Raw genomic sequence first — 16960 nt, forward strand, 5'->3', positions numbered from 1 at the left:
CCTACTAGAACCCACACCACCACTCCCTCCTCCAATACTCACAGCCTCATCACTACGTGACTTGGGAGCATCTGGACTAATTTCATTATACTTCATATCCCTGCTTATGTCAGGCACCAGGCTTAGCTCCTCCCCTCACTTCTTCCCTGATCCCCTATACTTCTCATATCCCTCTGAAACTATATTTTTCTGTATGCCCTGTTTCATCACCTGCCACGTTATATATTTTACTTATTTATTGGTCTGTATTTCCACCAGAATGTCAGCTCCATAAGGGTAGGAATTCTTCTCTGTTTTGTTGTTGTTGTCTAAAATAGTGCTTGGCATAGTAGGTATTCAATAAATATTTGTTGAATGAATAAATGATGTGATAATATCTAAGTATTTATTGAGAGTCACTAATTATTGACAATATCCATTTTCTGTTTTTTGGATTAAAGACTCCCTCATTGACCTCCTGGATGTATTAGCCTTTCCCATATTCTCTGATAGTTGAGGGGACCCTCCAGAATCATTACATTATGTTAGCCATAATCCTTGACACCCCTCCTTCATGTTAAACATTTGCTGAAACAACCTATATGTCTAATGTAACTATTGATACTATCCCATCTCAATCCTCTACAACCTCCACCTCTGCTCATATATTTATTCTTTTATAAGACATTTAATCCAGGAGAAAACAGCCAGATTTCTGACTATTATAGCCAAATTCAAGGCCATAATAACAGGAAACAGGCCTGTGGGATGGTCTAAGCAATCATCTTTGTAACGCCATCAGACTTATTGGGCTAATTACCTTCTCAATTTAATTTCTGAATCATTCATTCCTCAGAAGCTAGGAATGCTGCTTGATGGCCTCTCCTACAAGGCCTTGCCCCTGTCTGACCCTATCAGCAATTTTGCCCTATGCCATGAAGCTGGAATGTCACCACTTACATTCTGCAACACTAACCAATCAGTTGTGCCCTACAAGGGCCTCCCTCTTTAATGACCTATTCCATCTCTAAGCCTGCCTGTGTAGCCATGCTGAGTGGAAAGAGAGTACTTAGATTACTTGTGATGAATCGGCTTAGAGGTCTACAACTATGGCTCTCCAACAAATGTGTTGGCTGCATAGTCCCAGAAACACCAAAAAATAAAGGAACATGTAGCATCTTCAACATCAAATGAGAATGTAGGAAGAGTCTGGAAAATACAAAGCCTTCTATTTCCATCATTACCTTCCAGCTGGCCTTGGATGAATCTGAACTATGTAAATTAATTTTATTAGTGACTTGCTCCTCCCAGAGCCAAGATGCCCAAGCAAGTCCTCATGAATCCATGTAACACTAGAGCAGTACCTGGAGTGCCACACCTCTGAGTCACTCTCTGAGTAAGAGTGCTGCACCAATGAAATCTAAATCCTCCTTTTACATCATCTGTATTTCAGTCCCTACTCCCACCCTGGTACATCCTTTTACCCTAATGGGTACCATAACAACTCAGCAAAACTCAGCACGGCAAAATCTAAAAACTCCTTGGTTTTTATGCTTGGGTGTAAGGCCCGTTAAAAGGTCACCACTGAAGGCAATAAAATCCTTACATCCTTACAGATAGAGTGATACTCCTTACTCCACCATCCCAGAAACACAAGGGCAGATACGTAGAGACCCCCTCCCCCATCACTGCTCTTTCTGAATCCTCTAGATTCTCCCTGTGGCTATCACTATGCATGACCACACCCACCCATAGTTGACCTGACTCCATTGTCATGCCACTGGCACCCCCCCCCATGGTCACTGTTAAGACTGGATATGGGACCTGCTTGGAGAAAATGCCCTCTAGCGCCTGGAGAAACTTGCAGAGCTGGCAGAAATAGAGTTCATAAGACAGATCTGAGACCCAGCTGCCTATCTGCCCTGAACACCCATCCCCTCCCTTGGGATTCTACTATTCACAAAGCCCAAACTAAAGCAGAGTGGGGGCAGAGCCTGAGCAGCTACGGGAATGTGCTGAGGGAGAGAAAGGGGAAGAACATTCAGGTGGCCCAGTATATAGGGGGAGGCTGTGTTAGTGGTCTTCCTTGAGTTAATTGGTTGGCAGAACTACAATCTTATCCTTGCCTTTGCGCTGTACTTTTGGTTTTCTAAACTTGTCTTCCTCTTTGGATTATGAATTTGGAATTGATTTAAAGGGCTCACATCTTCACAAAATCCTTTTTGCTGGCCTCCAACACCTCTCTATGTATATGTATTTGTGCATACATATGCACACACACCCAAACACCCACATACACACACATTGTCAGATTATGGCCTGCATCTCTTCTTCTCAGGGATTCTCTAATACTGATCCAACTAATTGAGTCCTCTGCATTCCACGCTACCTCCCCAACCCCACCTATTTTCTTTTCTTTCTTTCTTTTTTTTTTTTAAAGATTTTATTCATTTATTTGACAGACAGAGATCACAAGTAGGCAGAGAAGCAGGCAGAGAGAGAGGAGGAAGCAGGCTCCCTGCTGAGCAGAGAGCCCAATGTGGGGCTCGATCCCCAGAACCCTGGGATCATGACCTGAACAGAAGGCAGAGGCTTTAACCCACTGAGCCTCCCAGGCGCCCCCCCCCCACCTATTTTCTTATATGCTCAGTCCCCTTGTTGTAGGGGGCATGAACTTTTGTTTTAAGGAATAGTCATTTTTATAGCATGCTTGGGAGTCTAAAACTCAGAAGAAACACATTCACACTGGATCTTGCATCAATGTGGAATTCCTAATCATGCAAGCTTTATGATCCTCATATATTCCATTTGTGACAGTCCACTAGTGGAAATCAACAGCAGAGCTTAGATCCTGTACTGACCCCTGTTGCCATGTTCTTGGGGTGCTTAAGCATATCTCCACGTGTGCTCAGAAGAGGGAGCCAGGCTCCTTCCTTACCCCCTCTCCTCCTTCCCAGGTATATTTTCTTTCCTAATGATGCCTACTTTATGTTGAAGCTAAAATAACTCATAAGTTAGCTTTAATTGAGCATACAGTGAATAAAAAGAAATGGGAGAAGTTCACATGGTTTATAATCTGTATCTAGAATATACTTGAATGTTAATTATTCTATATAATCTACAGAGTGATTCTATTATATTCTATGTTCTTTAAGGATAGGATTATTTCCTTTTTTTAAAGTTAATTTTTTAAAAAGATTTTTATTTATTTGACAGAGATTACAAGTAAGCAGAAAGGCAGGTGGTGGGGGGGAAGCAGGCTCCTTGCTGAGCAGAGAGCCCAATGTGGGGCTCGAGCCCAGGACCCTGAGATCATGACCCAAGTCGAAGGCAGAGGCTTAACCCACTGAGCCACCCAGGCACCCCAGGATAGGATTATTTCTAACTCAATTTTGTAGTCTGTTCAGTGGATCTTACAGAGTCTGGTATATAGTAAGTGCTTAATAAATGCATATAGAATGAGTGGTCTCAATGGCAGTAACTGAAGGAAGATGAAGGAAGGAATACCAATGGGTTGAAAGACAGATGAGGGCAGTTTTGAAAATAAAACTTTTATTTTTTTAAGATTTTATTTATTTGTCAGACAGAGCAAGAGAGAACACAAGCAGGGGGAGTCACAGGGGGAGAGGGAGAAGCAGGCTTCCCGCGGAGCAAGGAGTCCGACGTGGGACTTGATCCCAGGACCCTGAGACCATGACCTGAGCTGAAGGCAGGGGCTTAACTGACAGAGCCATCCAGGTGTCCTAGAAATAAAACTTAAAACCTTGGACTCCTGGATGATCAAAAACTGCTCCTTGTAACCCATGGGCCACTGTCTATGATATTCAATGAGACAGCTCACTCTCACTGTGAGGGATCAGTGCAGGACTGGAGAAAATAACCAGAAGACCAAGTACGGGAAGGGAGAATTTTTATTTTTCATGTTCCATGCCCATGACTTTTAAAAAAAATATTTAAATACCTAAAAATGTGACTCACTGCCATTAGATTTAACAAAACCCACTCTCATTCTGCTGTGTGCTTTAGTGATACAGAAAACTTTCAATTATCCCTGCTAATGGAATGGAAGCAATGGTACATATAATCAAAATGCCATTTCTATTTGCCTTTGGAAGTATGATGTGTGCTTTTCCCCCAGCAGGTCTGCTTTCATAATGATTAGCTCTAGCATAGCCTAATATTAAAGTGAGTTAGCGTTCTCTCTGTATAATATCTGGTAGTAGAAGAGAAGAGATGTGTTTACAGCAGAGGAAACTCATGCAGGGCTTAGTATTTGCCACAGTTAATCGCCCACGTGGATAATCTACTTGCAGCAAGTAGGATTTTAAACAGAGCAAAAGGCAAAAAGCGACTCTATGTCCTGGATTTCAATGACCCAGAGCTGGATGCCCTAGGAGAAAGCCATAGTTAGCGTTATGAAGAGTGTTAAAGGAGAAAGAACACTGGACGAAGCACAAGGCCACTGGGGATCCTTGATGCCCATATAACCTCTTTGTGTCTCAATTTTCTTACCCATAAAATGTAATAATGACACCTGTTCTACCTAATGAGCTAACTGTGCCAAAAGAGAACAGTGGGTTAAAGGACTTGTAACAGTATTAAATGCTAAGAAAATGCAAAGCACTGATAGACAAGCAATGAAATATCGTTGTTGCTACTTTTCAGGAACTGTCCCTTGCCTGAACTCCTTAGTGTTTAGGGTCTTGGGCTGTGGTTTCCGAAACTTTCCCCAATTATGGTAGTCCCCTTTCTTGAGGATCCTGCTTGTCAAGGATAGCTGCTCTGATAACCTCCACGCACCCCAGTGAATAGACACATCCTTTCTTGGGTAATAGTTTCATTTTAACTGGGACCTTCCAGCTATAATAGATTAACCCAGTGGCTCTCAAAGTGTGGTCCCTGGGTGAGTAGCATCAGCATTTCTTGGGAACTTGTTAGAAATGCAAATTCTTGGATCTAACCGCATGTACTGATTCACAAACTCTTGGAGAGGGGCCCAGCCATCTGTCTGAACAAGTCCTCTGGATGAGTCTGATACACACTCAAATTTAAGAACCCCTAGTTTGACCAAAGGAGGAAAAAGCAAGCCAGGAATTGGGCTCTGAGACAGGCCAATGACGAACTTTCACTTTTCTGAGGGAGGCAAGGAAAGGCTTATAGGACTCTTCACATCACACTGCATAGCTGTGTGTGTGTGAGTGTGTGTGAGTGGGGTGTGTGTGTGTGTGCACATGCACGTGTAAAATGTTGACCTGGAACACCATTTTCTCAGGTAGGTCTGTCTTTTTCCCAACCACCCTAACAACGCATCCTTTCCTTGGAGACTCCCTTACCTTGCTTTCCTGACTTATTTTCCTTTGTAGAACTTACCACCTTCTAATATGCTGTATTACTTGCTTCTCTATTTTGTTTGTTGTCTGTCTCCCTGGGCTATAATATATGCTCTCCAAGGGCAGTCCATTTTGTTCAGTGTTGTGTCCCCATCTCTGAGAACTGTGCCTAGCAGCATTAGCAGGGACTCAGGAAATATTTGTGGAGCTGCTGAACCCAAGAAGGAGGTTTCTCAGGAGCTTAGAAACTACTGGGGTCAGACCAAAACACTGAAACACCAGCAAGCATCCTTACTGGGCAAAGTTGCTACAGCATGGGAATCTTGCCTCTCTGTCCCTGCTTTGGGATCTGAAATAAGTCTACAAACAAGCCTTGGGTACACGCCATCCTTGGGGATTTGGTTCATGATACTGTTTATCATTACAAAATGTGTTATCTGGTTATTTCTAGGGATGGGGAGAGTGTACTGATTGATCAGCATGTTTATCTGGGTGTTTGGGACTGGGGGTAGTCTATGGGCATGCGACAGACTAGAGTGTGACATGGCAGAGAAAACGGCAGTCTAAGAATGAAAACCAGGAGTTCTAGTCCTCTGCCTCTAACTCGCTATGTGGTCCTGGGCAAAGTGCTTAGCATTTCTGGGTCTCATTTCATTTGCTGATCTCAGTGACTTTCAAGGCCCTTTGCAGCAGTTGTTATTATAAATCCATTCCTGTGTTACTTGATTACAGTAGGTCTCCTCTATTGGCAAGCTCCATGAGAACAGGGTTGAGTCTATATTTGCCCACCTAGTTCATATGCCCAGCACTTGTAGGTACTAGGTGTTTGCTAAGTGAGCCAAACCCTATGAAAGCCAAAGGTGATCTCAGCCTCATCAGCTTGTGCTCTGCACAAGTATGTCACAGGGACATGAATGTGGGCTACAAAGACATGGACTGGAAGAGACCTCCAATCACACAAGGAAGAGCAGGACACTGGCTGTGACCACCCCCCATTCCCAGGGCAGACAGCAGGTGTACAATTCATTAAGGTGAAGACCATGGCAGTGCACAGGGTAGAGCCCAAGCTGGACACTGTGGCATCAGCCCTGCGGTTTGAAAAAGCATGCATCTGGATGAAGATCAGAGACCTAAGTTCACAGACCCGCTATCTTCCAGCTTTATGACTTTGTACAAGTTATTTACTTCTTTTAGTTTTAACTTTTCATCTAAAAAATGAAAACAGAACTGCCTGCCTCTCAGGATGGCTGTGAAGATTAGAGGAGATGATGTATATCAAGTGCCTTCCCAGCACCTGCATGACAAAGGTGCTCAGTAAACAGAATTCTTCTTGTCTGGTTCTGCCCTTCTGGCTCCTTATGAGGTTTCTAACAACGCTGCCTTCCCCAGAGAACCAGTCTCAGTCGGTTACCAGCTCATGGCAGCACCCTGGCCAGTCTGGCTGAAGGGGATCAAGATTGAGATAAACAGTGTTTTTCAAAATATCTGCCTTTGGAGATCTATATTTTCTTCTTTTGCTTACAGTTTGCTTAATGAGATTTTGAGATTCTAACTTGCTATGGCGTGAGAGCAAGAGGTGCAATTTTGTAAACAAAATTTAACTACTCATTATCTTTTTTTTTTTTTTAAGATTTTATTTCTTTGAGAGACAGAGAGAGCACAAGCAGGGGGAGGGGCAAAGACAGAGGGAGAGGGAGAAACAGGCTTCCCGCTGAGCAGGGAGCCCGATGTGAGGCTCGATTCCAGGACCCCGAGACCATGACCTGAACTGAAGGCAGACACTTAACCGTCTGAGCCACCCAGGTACCGCTACTCATTATCTTTTGAATGTGCCGAGAGTTATCACTAAACAGAACACAAATGAACCTTGCTTGTCTCTCTTTTCGGCTGCCTTTGTCTCTCCTTCCACCTTGTTCCTTCCCTGGTGGAGTGAATTATACTCCTGCTCCTGCCCTGCCACCTCCACTCCCTCCCTCACCCCCACACTCATCCACTACATATGGCCATCTTTATTCTGGAAAACAAATTTTGCTGCTAGGCAACCAGAAAACAAAATTGCTGTGGTTGACATGATTCTTATTAATGACCACAATTGCAGAAGTGCCACCAGCACGGCATGCCATACGTACGCTCCTGCGTCTGTCCCCAGCTAGCCAGATCTTTCCAGAAAGTGGGATGGGGTGGATTCTTGGTAGGAAATTAAGGGCCTCAGCACTCAGCAGAAAGTATTTATAAATCACTGTATATCACAGCCTGCTTTAGAATCATTTTATTAGAACACATTCAAGAAAGTGACATACGGAAAAAAGACAGCAGCAATTCTCAGTCATGCAAATGCCCATGTTAAGGTTCTCCATTGGATTTAAATTCAAGTACAAAGACAGTCCTTTCCTGAGCCAGGTGCAATTCCAGGGAATGACACTGTGAATCGAGCGCGCGTTTCCTCCACAAAGTTCAGAACACTGAACAAGTCCCATCCTCACAAGACTGTGAGGTACATGGAAGTGTAAACTTTCAGGATCTTAAGGACCCCTTTACCCAGCCCTCCCCCATAACCCAGATGGGGGAAGTGAGCCCAACATTGGGACCTTTTAGAAATAAGGTTTAGTCTACTGAAAATAAAGCAGTGGGCCTTAAAAAATTAGAAAATGAGTGTATATATATATACATATATATACATATATGTAATGGAACCATCTTTGACTCCTGACTTGGTTTCCAGGAAACTCTGTTAGGGATTGGGGCTCTCTTGAGTGTCTTGGAAGCTGGAGGACTTTTTAAACTTTTAACTTTTTATTATGAAAAATTGCGAACATATACAAAAGTGGAGAGAAGGGTAGAATGAATGGCCATGTCCCCGACCTTCTAGTCTCAACAGTTAACCAACATGGAGCCAGTTTGTTTCCTTTATTTCTTCGCCCACTTTCCACCCACCCTTGACAGGGTAATCTGGAAGCACACAAAGGCTAGGAGGGTGGTCTTTGAACCAGAGACTTCAGGGGTGAGTGAGGTTAGAGGAGCCGGAAAATCCTGACAAAACCTGGGCAGGCTGACGCAGATAGAACATGTGTTGGGGATGTGGTTGGGCCAATGTTTGGGAATAGCTAGAGTCAAGCCTCTTCTTCCCTGCCATAAACTATCCCATGTTCCTCCTCCCTCTTTCTCAGGATGTGGGGGAGGTAGGTTAGATTAGAACAATGGGTTTTCTAGACTAGGGGCCACTGACAACAGAGATGTTCAATCTGGAGAAAAACTCCAGAGGTAAGTATGTCCCTCTGCTGAATGTGCCCACTCACACTGCAGACCCCCAGGACAGTGAGGGCCTGAGCAGCCTGGTGTTTGGATTGGGAGCCCGGGGAAGTAGCTTGGGTCATGGAGCCTCTCACAGGTCCCTACTGTCCCACCATTTTCAACTTTGGAGGGAAGCTCAGCAACCTTGAATCGCACCCAGTAGAGAAGCAGGGAGCCTGAGGGGCAAGCCCATGGCCCAGATGGGCAGATTTTGCTTGGAACATGTTGCCCTCTGAGCAAAGGCTGTACCCCACACCAGCCCTGCCAGAGCAGTCTCAAGAGAGGTGGGTGATGGGAGTCCAGGTGGGAGGTCCCAACGGCGGCACGGCTAACCCGGTGAGCTGCAGGGACAAGTCCCAGGCTGCGCGCTAAACGTAAGTGGAGAAAGGATCTCCAGGTCCCAGATGCCACCGAGGAGCAAGGTTGCCATCCTGTTAAGAAAAGGGCCGGGGCTCTGTAATTTGCATATGACTTTGCAAAAATCTGCATGAGATCCCGTAGCCCTTTATAGAAAACAGAGTTAAATCATCAGTGCAACCTACGGTATTCCTAGCAACCCAAGGCACAGAGTGTAACCTGGCAAATACACAATCATTTTTTGAGAAGAGGAAATGGACTGAGCAGAGTGCTGTGTAGGACATTCCTTGGTCTGAAGGTTCAGAAGAAGCCAACCAAGTCCAGGATCCAGATGAGGATCGCTGACTGGCCACTTTCACTAATTTTGTCAGGGCTCCAATCCATATACTTTTCCTTGCAATAGCTCCTGGTTCAGTGGTCCCGCAGTGGTTTCCCCCACACATAAAAGCAGGAGGAGAGCCGGGAAGACTACAAAGAGGGCTGCATTAAATATGAGGCCCTATGAGTGACCCTTAGTGTTTATCTCATACCCTTATTGTTTGTTTCAACTCTTTTAGGATCCCTGTGCCTGCCAGCAAGTCTTACTATGACATTCATTTTGGGGAAAGAAACTGAGAAAAGTTAACCATTTATGTAGCAGATCTCTGGCAGTAAGTGACTTAAAATACCTGATTTCGAGTATTTCCAGGGTCCATGACATGTGGTAATCTGCAGTGTTTTCAAGACACGTGATTGGTTTGTGAGGCTGCAGGGCTGGCTGAGGGAGTGGATTACTGAGTGAGGGAGGGAGCCTGCCAGAGACCCAGCTTCCTTATTCTAGTGTGGCCACACACACTCTACTTGGCCACCAGAATGATGGAATGTGTCCTTAACAACGGCCCCCTCAAATAAAGTCAACTTCTAGTGCTATTAGAGGAGTGAAGTATTTCTAAAGAGCAATGGCTCAACCAAGAGAAAAGTTCAGGATAAATGAAAGAGTGTGATCTCATATTTGACTGTGGCTCAGCTCACAGTGCTAAAGGCTCTGTCATACTTGCCATATAGAAATGAGAAAACAATCTCAACCTTCCTTAGTAAGAACTCCAGCCAGGCAAAAGCTGTTCATTAAAGGAGAGAAAATACTTCAGCATCAAGCTAAAATGGTAGTTACTCTGAGCTGTGAGGAAGATGGGCATAGTCAGAATCCAGAAGGGAGAGGAGATTCTAAAGAAAGCCAGGAGCTATACACACGCATTTGTGAAGTCACTCACAGAAGGTACTGGTGACCACTGAACTCACCGTGGCCAGGGCAAGAGGGTCTTCGGAATTTTGTATCACATCACATTAGTCAGGAAGACAGTGGACATCTGGTTGGCTCACACCATAATCCACTGCCATTACCAGATGTGCTATAAGATCTGCAGAATTTATTGCAGTGGCAGAACTTAACAGTTTCATAAATGCTGAATTGGACATTTTGTTCCTTACACGGCTCTTAAAATTCTGAAGAGGGAAACAGTTTTAGAAAATATTTGTATTGTCATTTATTAACATAGCTAATGCTCACCATCATTTTTACTGTGACCATTATTCACAGTTAATATTTGTTGAGCATTTAGCATGCGTCAAGCACAAGGCTGGCTGTCTAGCAGGCATCATTTCTCGTAATTGGCACCACAACATTATGGGGTGGGTAATACCATTACCTCCATTTTGCAGACTGAAGCCCTGAGAGGCCCTGCCCAGGATCAAATGACTGGCAGTGAAGGGAGTGAGATCTGTCCTGTGGTTGGTTTGAGTCCAAGACTATCCTTAACCACTGTGCTATGTTGCCTCTTGGAAAGGGGAATCCCTCTCCTAAGCGATATTTATACATTTCTTTGTTTGTGGATTTCAAAAGTCTGGCAAAGCATCTCACATATTTTGAGGACCCATCTTATCCTCAAGGACCTAATTAGAAGTGGTTTGGGTCACTTCATTCTACATATTCCTTAGGTTTTGCAGAAAAATGTTTATCCTCTTTTAAGCCTAGGTTGTGATTGTCTCTGTGCACCCGCAAATGTCTGATGGTTTGATAAGTGAGATGTCTAAGAAGTAAAGACATGTGGGCAAACTGAACGCTTGTTCTCTAAAACCCTGAGAAAATATAGACACATTAAATATAGGAAGCCATTATTTTATATAGCCCAGGTGGTAACATGAAAGGGTAGTGAACACCAATGCATAGCTCTTAGTTTTAAAAATGACAGCCGTTCATAATCTCATTGAGATGATTTTCTAAAAATCTGGCCTAAAGAAAGGATTAGTGGGAAAAGTTTGTGTGTGTGTGTGTGTGTGTGTGTGTGTGTGTGTGTGTAAAAAGGTCATTACTTTTTTTTTTTTTTTAAGATGCAAAAGGTTTCTATGACTTAGAAAATAACTCCCAGCTTGGAATTTGTATATGTTCCATAGCCAATCTCCATATACCTTGGGTATTTTGATTCAGTAGGCCAGGGTAGGCCGGAAGTTAGCTTTTAGAAATACTACCCTTGTAGTTCTGCGGGTTGCCTGGTTTGGAATCCTTTAGCACAGAGGCCCTCTCTCTGTCCTGATCACTCCATCACTGGAAAACCCCAGTTTTGCAGTGTTTCAACTGCATTTTCACATCTGCCAGCACACACTGTCCAAAAGTACTTGTCTTTAGCATTTTCCAAGAAGGGCAAGAATCAGTGAGATCCACTTCATAGGACGGTGGCTTTTATTAACAAGACCACCCTCATATTCTTTTATTTTAGGTGGGGAGGGATTTCACCCTGTGTGGAGATTTCACCCACCTCCCACTATTCAGGTACAGATCCCTTTGTATGAATACTTTGTATAATAGAATGCAGGCTGCACTCTAATACTAGACATAATAGAAGATTTCTGAGCTATAGAGAGATGTTCTGCAGATCCTGGGTGCACAAAAGACAGCACTGGGCATCTAGTAGTAGAAAAATAGCCACAGATGGGGAACATATTTATATGTTATAGAATTATACCCTTTTTTGATCCATAAAGAATTTGAGGCAACTAGTCTCCATTATATTTTTAAATGCTTCTTCAGTTGACTATATGTTCTGGGTGTTTCTAATGGAATGGGACACCAGTGAGGCAGGAGTATGTCCAAATTACTACTCCCTTGGTCAAGACATAATAAAGAGCTTCCTCTATACTCCTGATTCGGGATCCATGGACCATGGAATGCTCTTGGTATTTTAATTCAGGTGTGTTTCGTTCAGATGATGGGGAATGGGGACAGTAATGATAGGACATAGAGCATTTGGGCTATAATATTACTTCGTGTGTTTTGGCCTGAATTATCTGATCATTTTCTTTATTCTTTAGTTAGCTCATCCAGTGGAAAGCAGTGTGCATAGTGGACATCAGAAAGACTTGGGTTCAAATCTTGGGTCTGCTGCTTTCTGGTTGTGTGACCATGGGCAAGTTAATGAACCTCTCCAAGTGACATTTTCCTCATCTGCAAAATGAGGACAATGGTACTTACCTTGAAGAACTGTTGTGAAGACCGAATGAAAGGGGAGGCATCGAATGCCAGTCTCCTGTGAGGGAGACTGTTCCTGGCAGTTGCTTACGCTCTGAACGGCTTCCTGGCAGGCAGCCTTTGTGCTTTCCTTGGCCTGCCCAATACATATTCTAGGGATTTCTATGAGAAGGGCTGTGTCTTTCCTGTTAGCTGGGGTGGCAGAAGGTGTGGGGTATTATCCTTGATGGGGACTTTCTGTGCTCTGTTTCCAGGATACATAGGAAACTCTGCAAATACTATATTAACTGGTTTAAAAGAGTTTTTCTCCACCCCAAATGTCAGACTAGAGCCTGGACTGGAAATTTTCCTTGATGTAGCCATCAGAATTAAAAATGGAGATAGAGAGGAGTAAAAATGTTGAATCGTGCACACATGAAGGACATAAATACCGTGAAGTGTATCTTTAGTTTAGTTCTTTTTTAAGAACTGATGTGGTGACCTCCTTATGTGTTCTTTCTTACTTGCTACTCTGCCTGAAGGCTCTCCTTTTGGCTTCTGAATGTCTGTTTGTTGCTCCTGCTGACCCCAGGCTTCCTCATCCAGAATTCTGCCAGGAGCTTACAGAGGAGGACTAGGCGGCCTAGCAGCTTAGTGATGAGCGGCAAGGCCTGACACGTGGTACAGAGTGTGCTCCCTCCCAAGTGACAGGCCAGGCACTCCTCACCTCTGGAGGACCACCCCAGTGGAAAAAAAAATCAGCTACAGAAGGGGAGAGTCCATCTCCCTGTTCTTCCTCTTTCCGTTTCTCCCTCTGCTCAGGGAGTACTCTGAGAGAACCACAGAACTAGGCAGTGTGGGAGAACATCCTCGAAAATATTTGTTTCATGTAATTTTTTTGTTTTGTTTCAAATTCACAAAGGTTAGAAATTGCCTCTTTACCAAGAATTCTTATCAAGAAAACATTCCCTCTTCCCTCAGAATGTGGGAGCTGAAGGGAGAGAGGAAGGTGAGGGGTGGGGGAGAGCTGGGTCTTGACCTAATGATGAACCTCCTACTGGAAACCTTGCTATCCATGCAGGTAACCCATTTCCTCCTTGCCTGGGTCCCAGCATTCCCATGCTGAGTCACTCTGGAAACCTCCCTCTCTGGAATCCCAGGAGCTTAAAATTGAACGAAACATGTCTGTTTTCTGTCTCTCCCTCTGCATATCTCTCCATGGCATCTCTTCATGAACTTGAAAGTATACTTTCACCTTTTCCTCACCTTTTCCATACTTTTGCTAAATAGCTGCGTTTGGGGAAAAACCCTGATGAATTTCTTATCTCTGTGTCACCCCCAACGGGCCACTCCTTGAATTTTCCTTCTCTTTCCTTTCACCATCCAAGGCTCCCGACCTATACAACCAAACATAGTTCCTCAGCTCACAACCTTGGCCCATCCTACACGTCAGCCCAAATCCACTCTGGTCACTTTCCCTCCTCTTAAGACACTGAGAAGTCAATCCCCCTGTTTCCTACAAGGTACCTGCTTGTCCCCTTGTCCTTGGTTCACGCTGAGGGAGGACCTCAGCAACCATCTAATAATTGTGTTCCTTCCTGTCCTTTAAAAATGACATTGATTAGGGTTTTTTTGGTTTTCTTTGTTAATAAAAGTGATTTTCTTGTCATAGAGAATTTGGAAAAAGCCACCATCCAGAAATAACCACTATTTACATTTTGGCTTATTTCCTTCATATATACATACATACACACATATATGTATACACATATATATGTACATATGCATACATAAGCACAAATAGCCAAACATATATACACATACACATTGCCTTCTTATGTTTAAAACAGAAAAATTAGCCTTTCCTATTTGGAAGGAAAAGGAAGCCTCCCAAGCAGGTGGGAAGGAAAGGAACTGTATACTGTACATAGGCTCTTCACCTGGCCAGCCACAACCAGTGGCCTTTGGAGCCCATGACTAAATAATGATTTACAAAGTCATGGGCCTGGTGGCCTGACGGCCAGGGGATATGTCCAAGAGATCCCTGCCTCCCAAACCACATAGATGGATATTTCTTAGAGAGTGTATGGGAGACACATTCAGAGACACACAACCCATAAATATACAAAAACAGAAGTTATACACATAAAACATGTTATTTGAACGAGTCTTTTCTGGGCATGTCTGGAATGTCTAACTGTATGTCAGTGCACTGTGGATAACAGGAGCTATCACGTGAGCCTTGTCTTCATGGATCTTGGGACTCAGTTGCTGAGATAAAAGCTAACCAACAGGAAACACCAGAGAATGGGAAGAAGATGACATCTCATGAGGTGCTGAGGGAAGGGACTCCAGAAAATCATTCTAATGACGAAAGCTTGTTTCAACAACACTCTTCCTGAGGTCAGAAACATGTCTATCAGTACGGAGAGATAATTTTGGAGATGCATTGATGTCTGTGATAGGTTCGTAGACAAGGGCAATTATTATTTAAAAGATCATTATATTTAGTGAAGATAATCATACAGATAATCTACCAGAAAACATATATTAGGGGAAAGTTTTGCGGACAGCAAGGGAGCCAGAAGAGGGCAGGACCAAGGGCGGTAATGGGACAGCTGGGAACAGGGGGCTGGATCCCAGCGTGAGGGACAAGGGCTAGAAACACAGATTTCTCAACTCATTGTTCAGAGTGCAATGTTATGCTCAACAAAGTGGCAGATACCAAGTAAAACACATAACTTATGCCCTGAATGTTAAAGCACAGTATCTGACTTGCTTGTGTGAGTGTGGACAGGGCTGGGGGCAACGCTGGTGGCTGAGAGGTGTGGTGAGAGAAGTGGGAAGCCTTTGTATGAAGGAGGTATGAGTCGGGCTGGCAGTGAAGGCTGGGCCAGATGGGATTATACACGTCAGGAAGCATCACAGGAGATGGGCAAAAGCAGAAGCAAACATGACATGACTGGGGGCATTCAATTACCATTACTGTCCATTATGTACTACATGTTAGATGCTATAGTAGACAGGAGAGATAGGAGCATCCTAAAGACCAAGATATGATCATCAAAGAACTCACAATGTAACATGGGAGAGAGATATGCAGGCAACCACTGATTTGATAAGTGTTATCAGGTAGAAACATACAGGTTGCCCATATTCACCCATTTTTTAGACACACAAAAATGGCAGTTTCATCTGATCCAATCGAAAGTAGGTGCATTATAGTATGCAGAACAGATAAACGTCTCTAAAGGATCAGGTGTCAGAAGGAAAGCAATATAAACATTTTGGAGATGGGCCCAGACATTAACCTCAGTGCATGTGCTACTGACGGCTTTTAAATGATGAGTGAGACACTAAAAGAGAAGCTTTGGGAGGATGAATCCGTGTCAAGAGAAAAGATAAGATGAGAAAAGAAAAGATGCTGGAGCAAAATCCTAGAAAGCAGGGAGTCCACTTAGAGGATACTGAAAGAATTTCAGCAAAGTGTAACCAAGGCCTGACAGGGTGGTATGACAGAGATTTTGAGGGACTTGTTCTCAGGACTTGGCAATAGGGTATGAGAGAATTCGGCCCCAAGCAGGGAAGTCAACTGGGTTACTGGTTTGAGAGAAGAAGGAAATCAGTTTTTGAGACTGAGAGCGAGGAAAAGCCAGACATCCAACTGGAAACACAGAGGCAACCAGCTGCAAAAACCATGTCCAGCACTAATCCTGCTCCTTCCTTCAAGCCATTTGGTCTTGAAGTTGCTTTTGGTTTTTCTGGTTCCTCAGTAGAACTTAGCCTTCATATAGGTGGGGACTGGCCTGTTTTGTTTGCCTGATGTGTCTCCAGCCTGGCACAGTGCCTGGCACATGGGCAGGGGAGTCACAGGAATAAACTCCTAGGAAAACTACCATGAGGAGTAAAGTCACTTTAGAGCTATAATCTTGGCATTTTTGTCAAGAACATCAGAGCTGAAGGAACAAAAACTATGGCTGGAGTTGAGGAGGAGGTAGAGAAAGAAGAATCAGGAGTGAAGTTCAAGGGCAGCCCTCACTGGAGCATGAGGTAACAACACGTGTTGGGTGGCAGAGGGACAGGAGCTGATTGACAACGTGCGGGAAAAGAGATGTTGGAGTGATGTACTCGAGTGGGTATAAAGGGTAGATTCAGAAGGCTGTGGATGGGTTAACATGAGACTCTTTCTGAGTCTAGCGAAAGGATGAGAGAGAAAGATGACTGCATTACATCTAGGTGAAGATAAAAGTAACCATGATGAAAACAAAAAACAAACACCCCCCCCAAACCCTTAGTGTTTCTTCTGTACTAATCAATAAATTCTAAAGTCCTTTGAATAGTGTGCAGCATCTGCTGTAATCTGACCCAAGCAAACCTTCTGGAACTTTCCAGAACCTTCCAGTCTTATTTTTCACAACCCACCTCACAAATCCAGAACTTCAACCAGGCACATCTACTCTGCGCAACCCAAACTCATCCTATAGTTCTTTTTCTCCCTTACTGGCTCTTACTGTTTCATCCA

General features: G+C 43.8%; 1 protein-coding gene across 22 annotated transcripts in view; it reads right to left on the reverse strand.

The window, feature by feature from the left end:
• KALRN (kalirin RhoGEF kinase) overlaps positions 1 to 16960 on the reverse strand; it is a 661720-nt gene that overhangs the window by 177865 nt on the left and 466895 nt on the right. For 6 of the 22 annotated variants that reach the window (XM_044252176.1, XM_044252177.1, XM_044252173.1 and 3 more), the window contains exon 34: positions 7563 to 9031. The exons of the other annotated variants lie outside the window; for them this stretch is intronic. In XM_044252176.1, coding sequence (XP_044108111.1) covers positions 8969 to 9031 — 63 coding nt within the window. In that variant the 3' untranslated portion in view covers positions 7563 to 8968. Of the gene's footprint in view, positions 1 to 7562; positions 9032 to 16960 lie in introns of those variants that run through there. 22 annotated transcript variants of the gene reach the window in all.

Source organism: Neovison vison, chromosome 6 (genome assembly GCF_020171115.1).
Source record: "Neovison vison isolate M4711 chromosome 6, ASM_NN_V1, whole genome shotgun sequence".
NCBI classification, from domain to species: Eukaryota; Metazoa; Chordata; class Mammalia; order Carnivora; family Mustelidae; genus Neogale; species Neogale vison.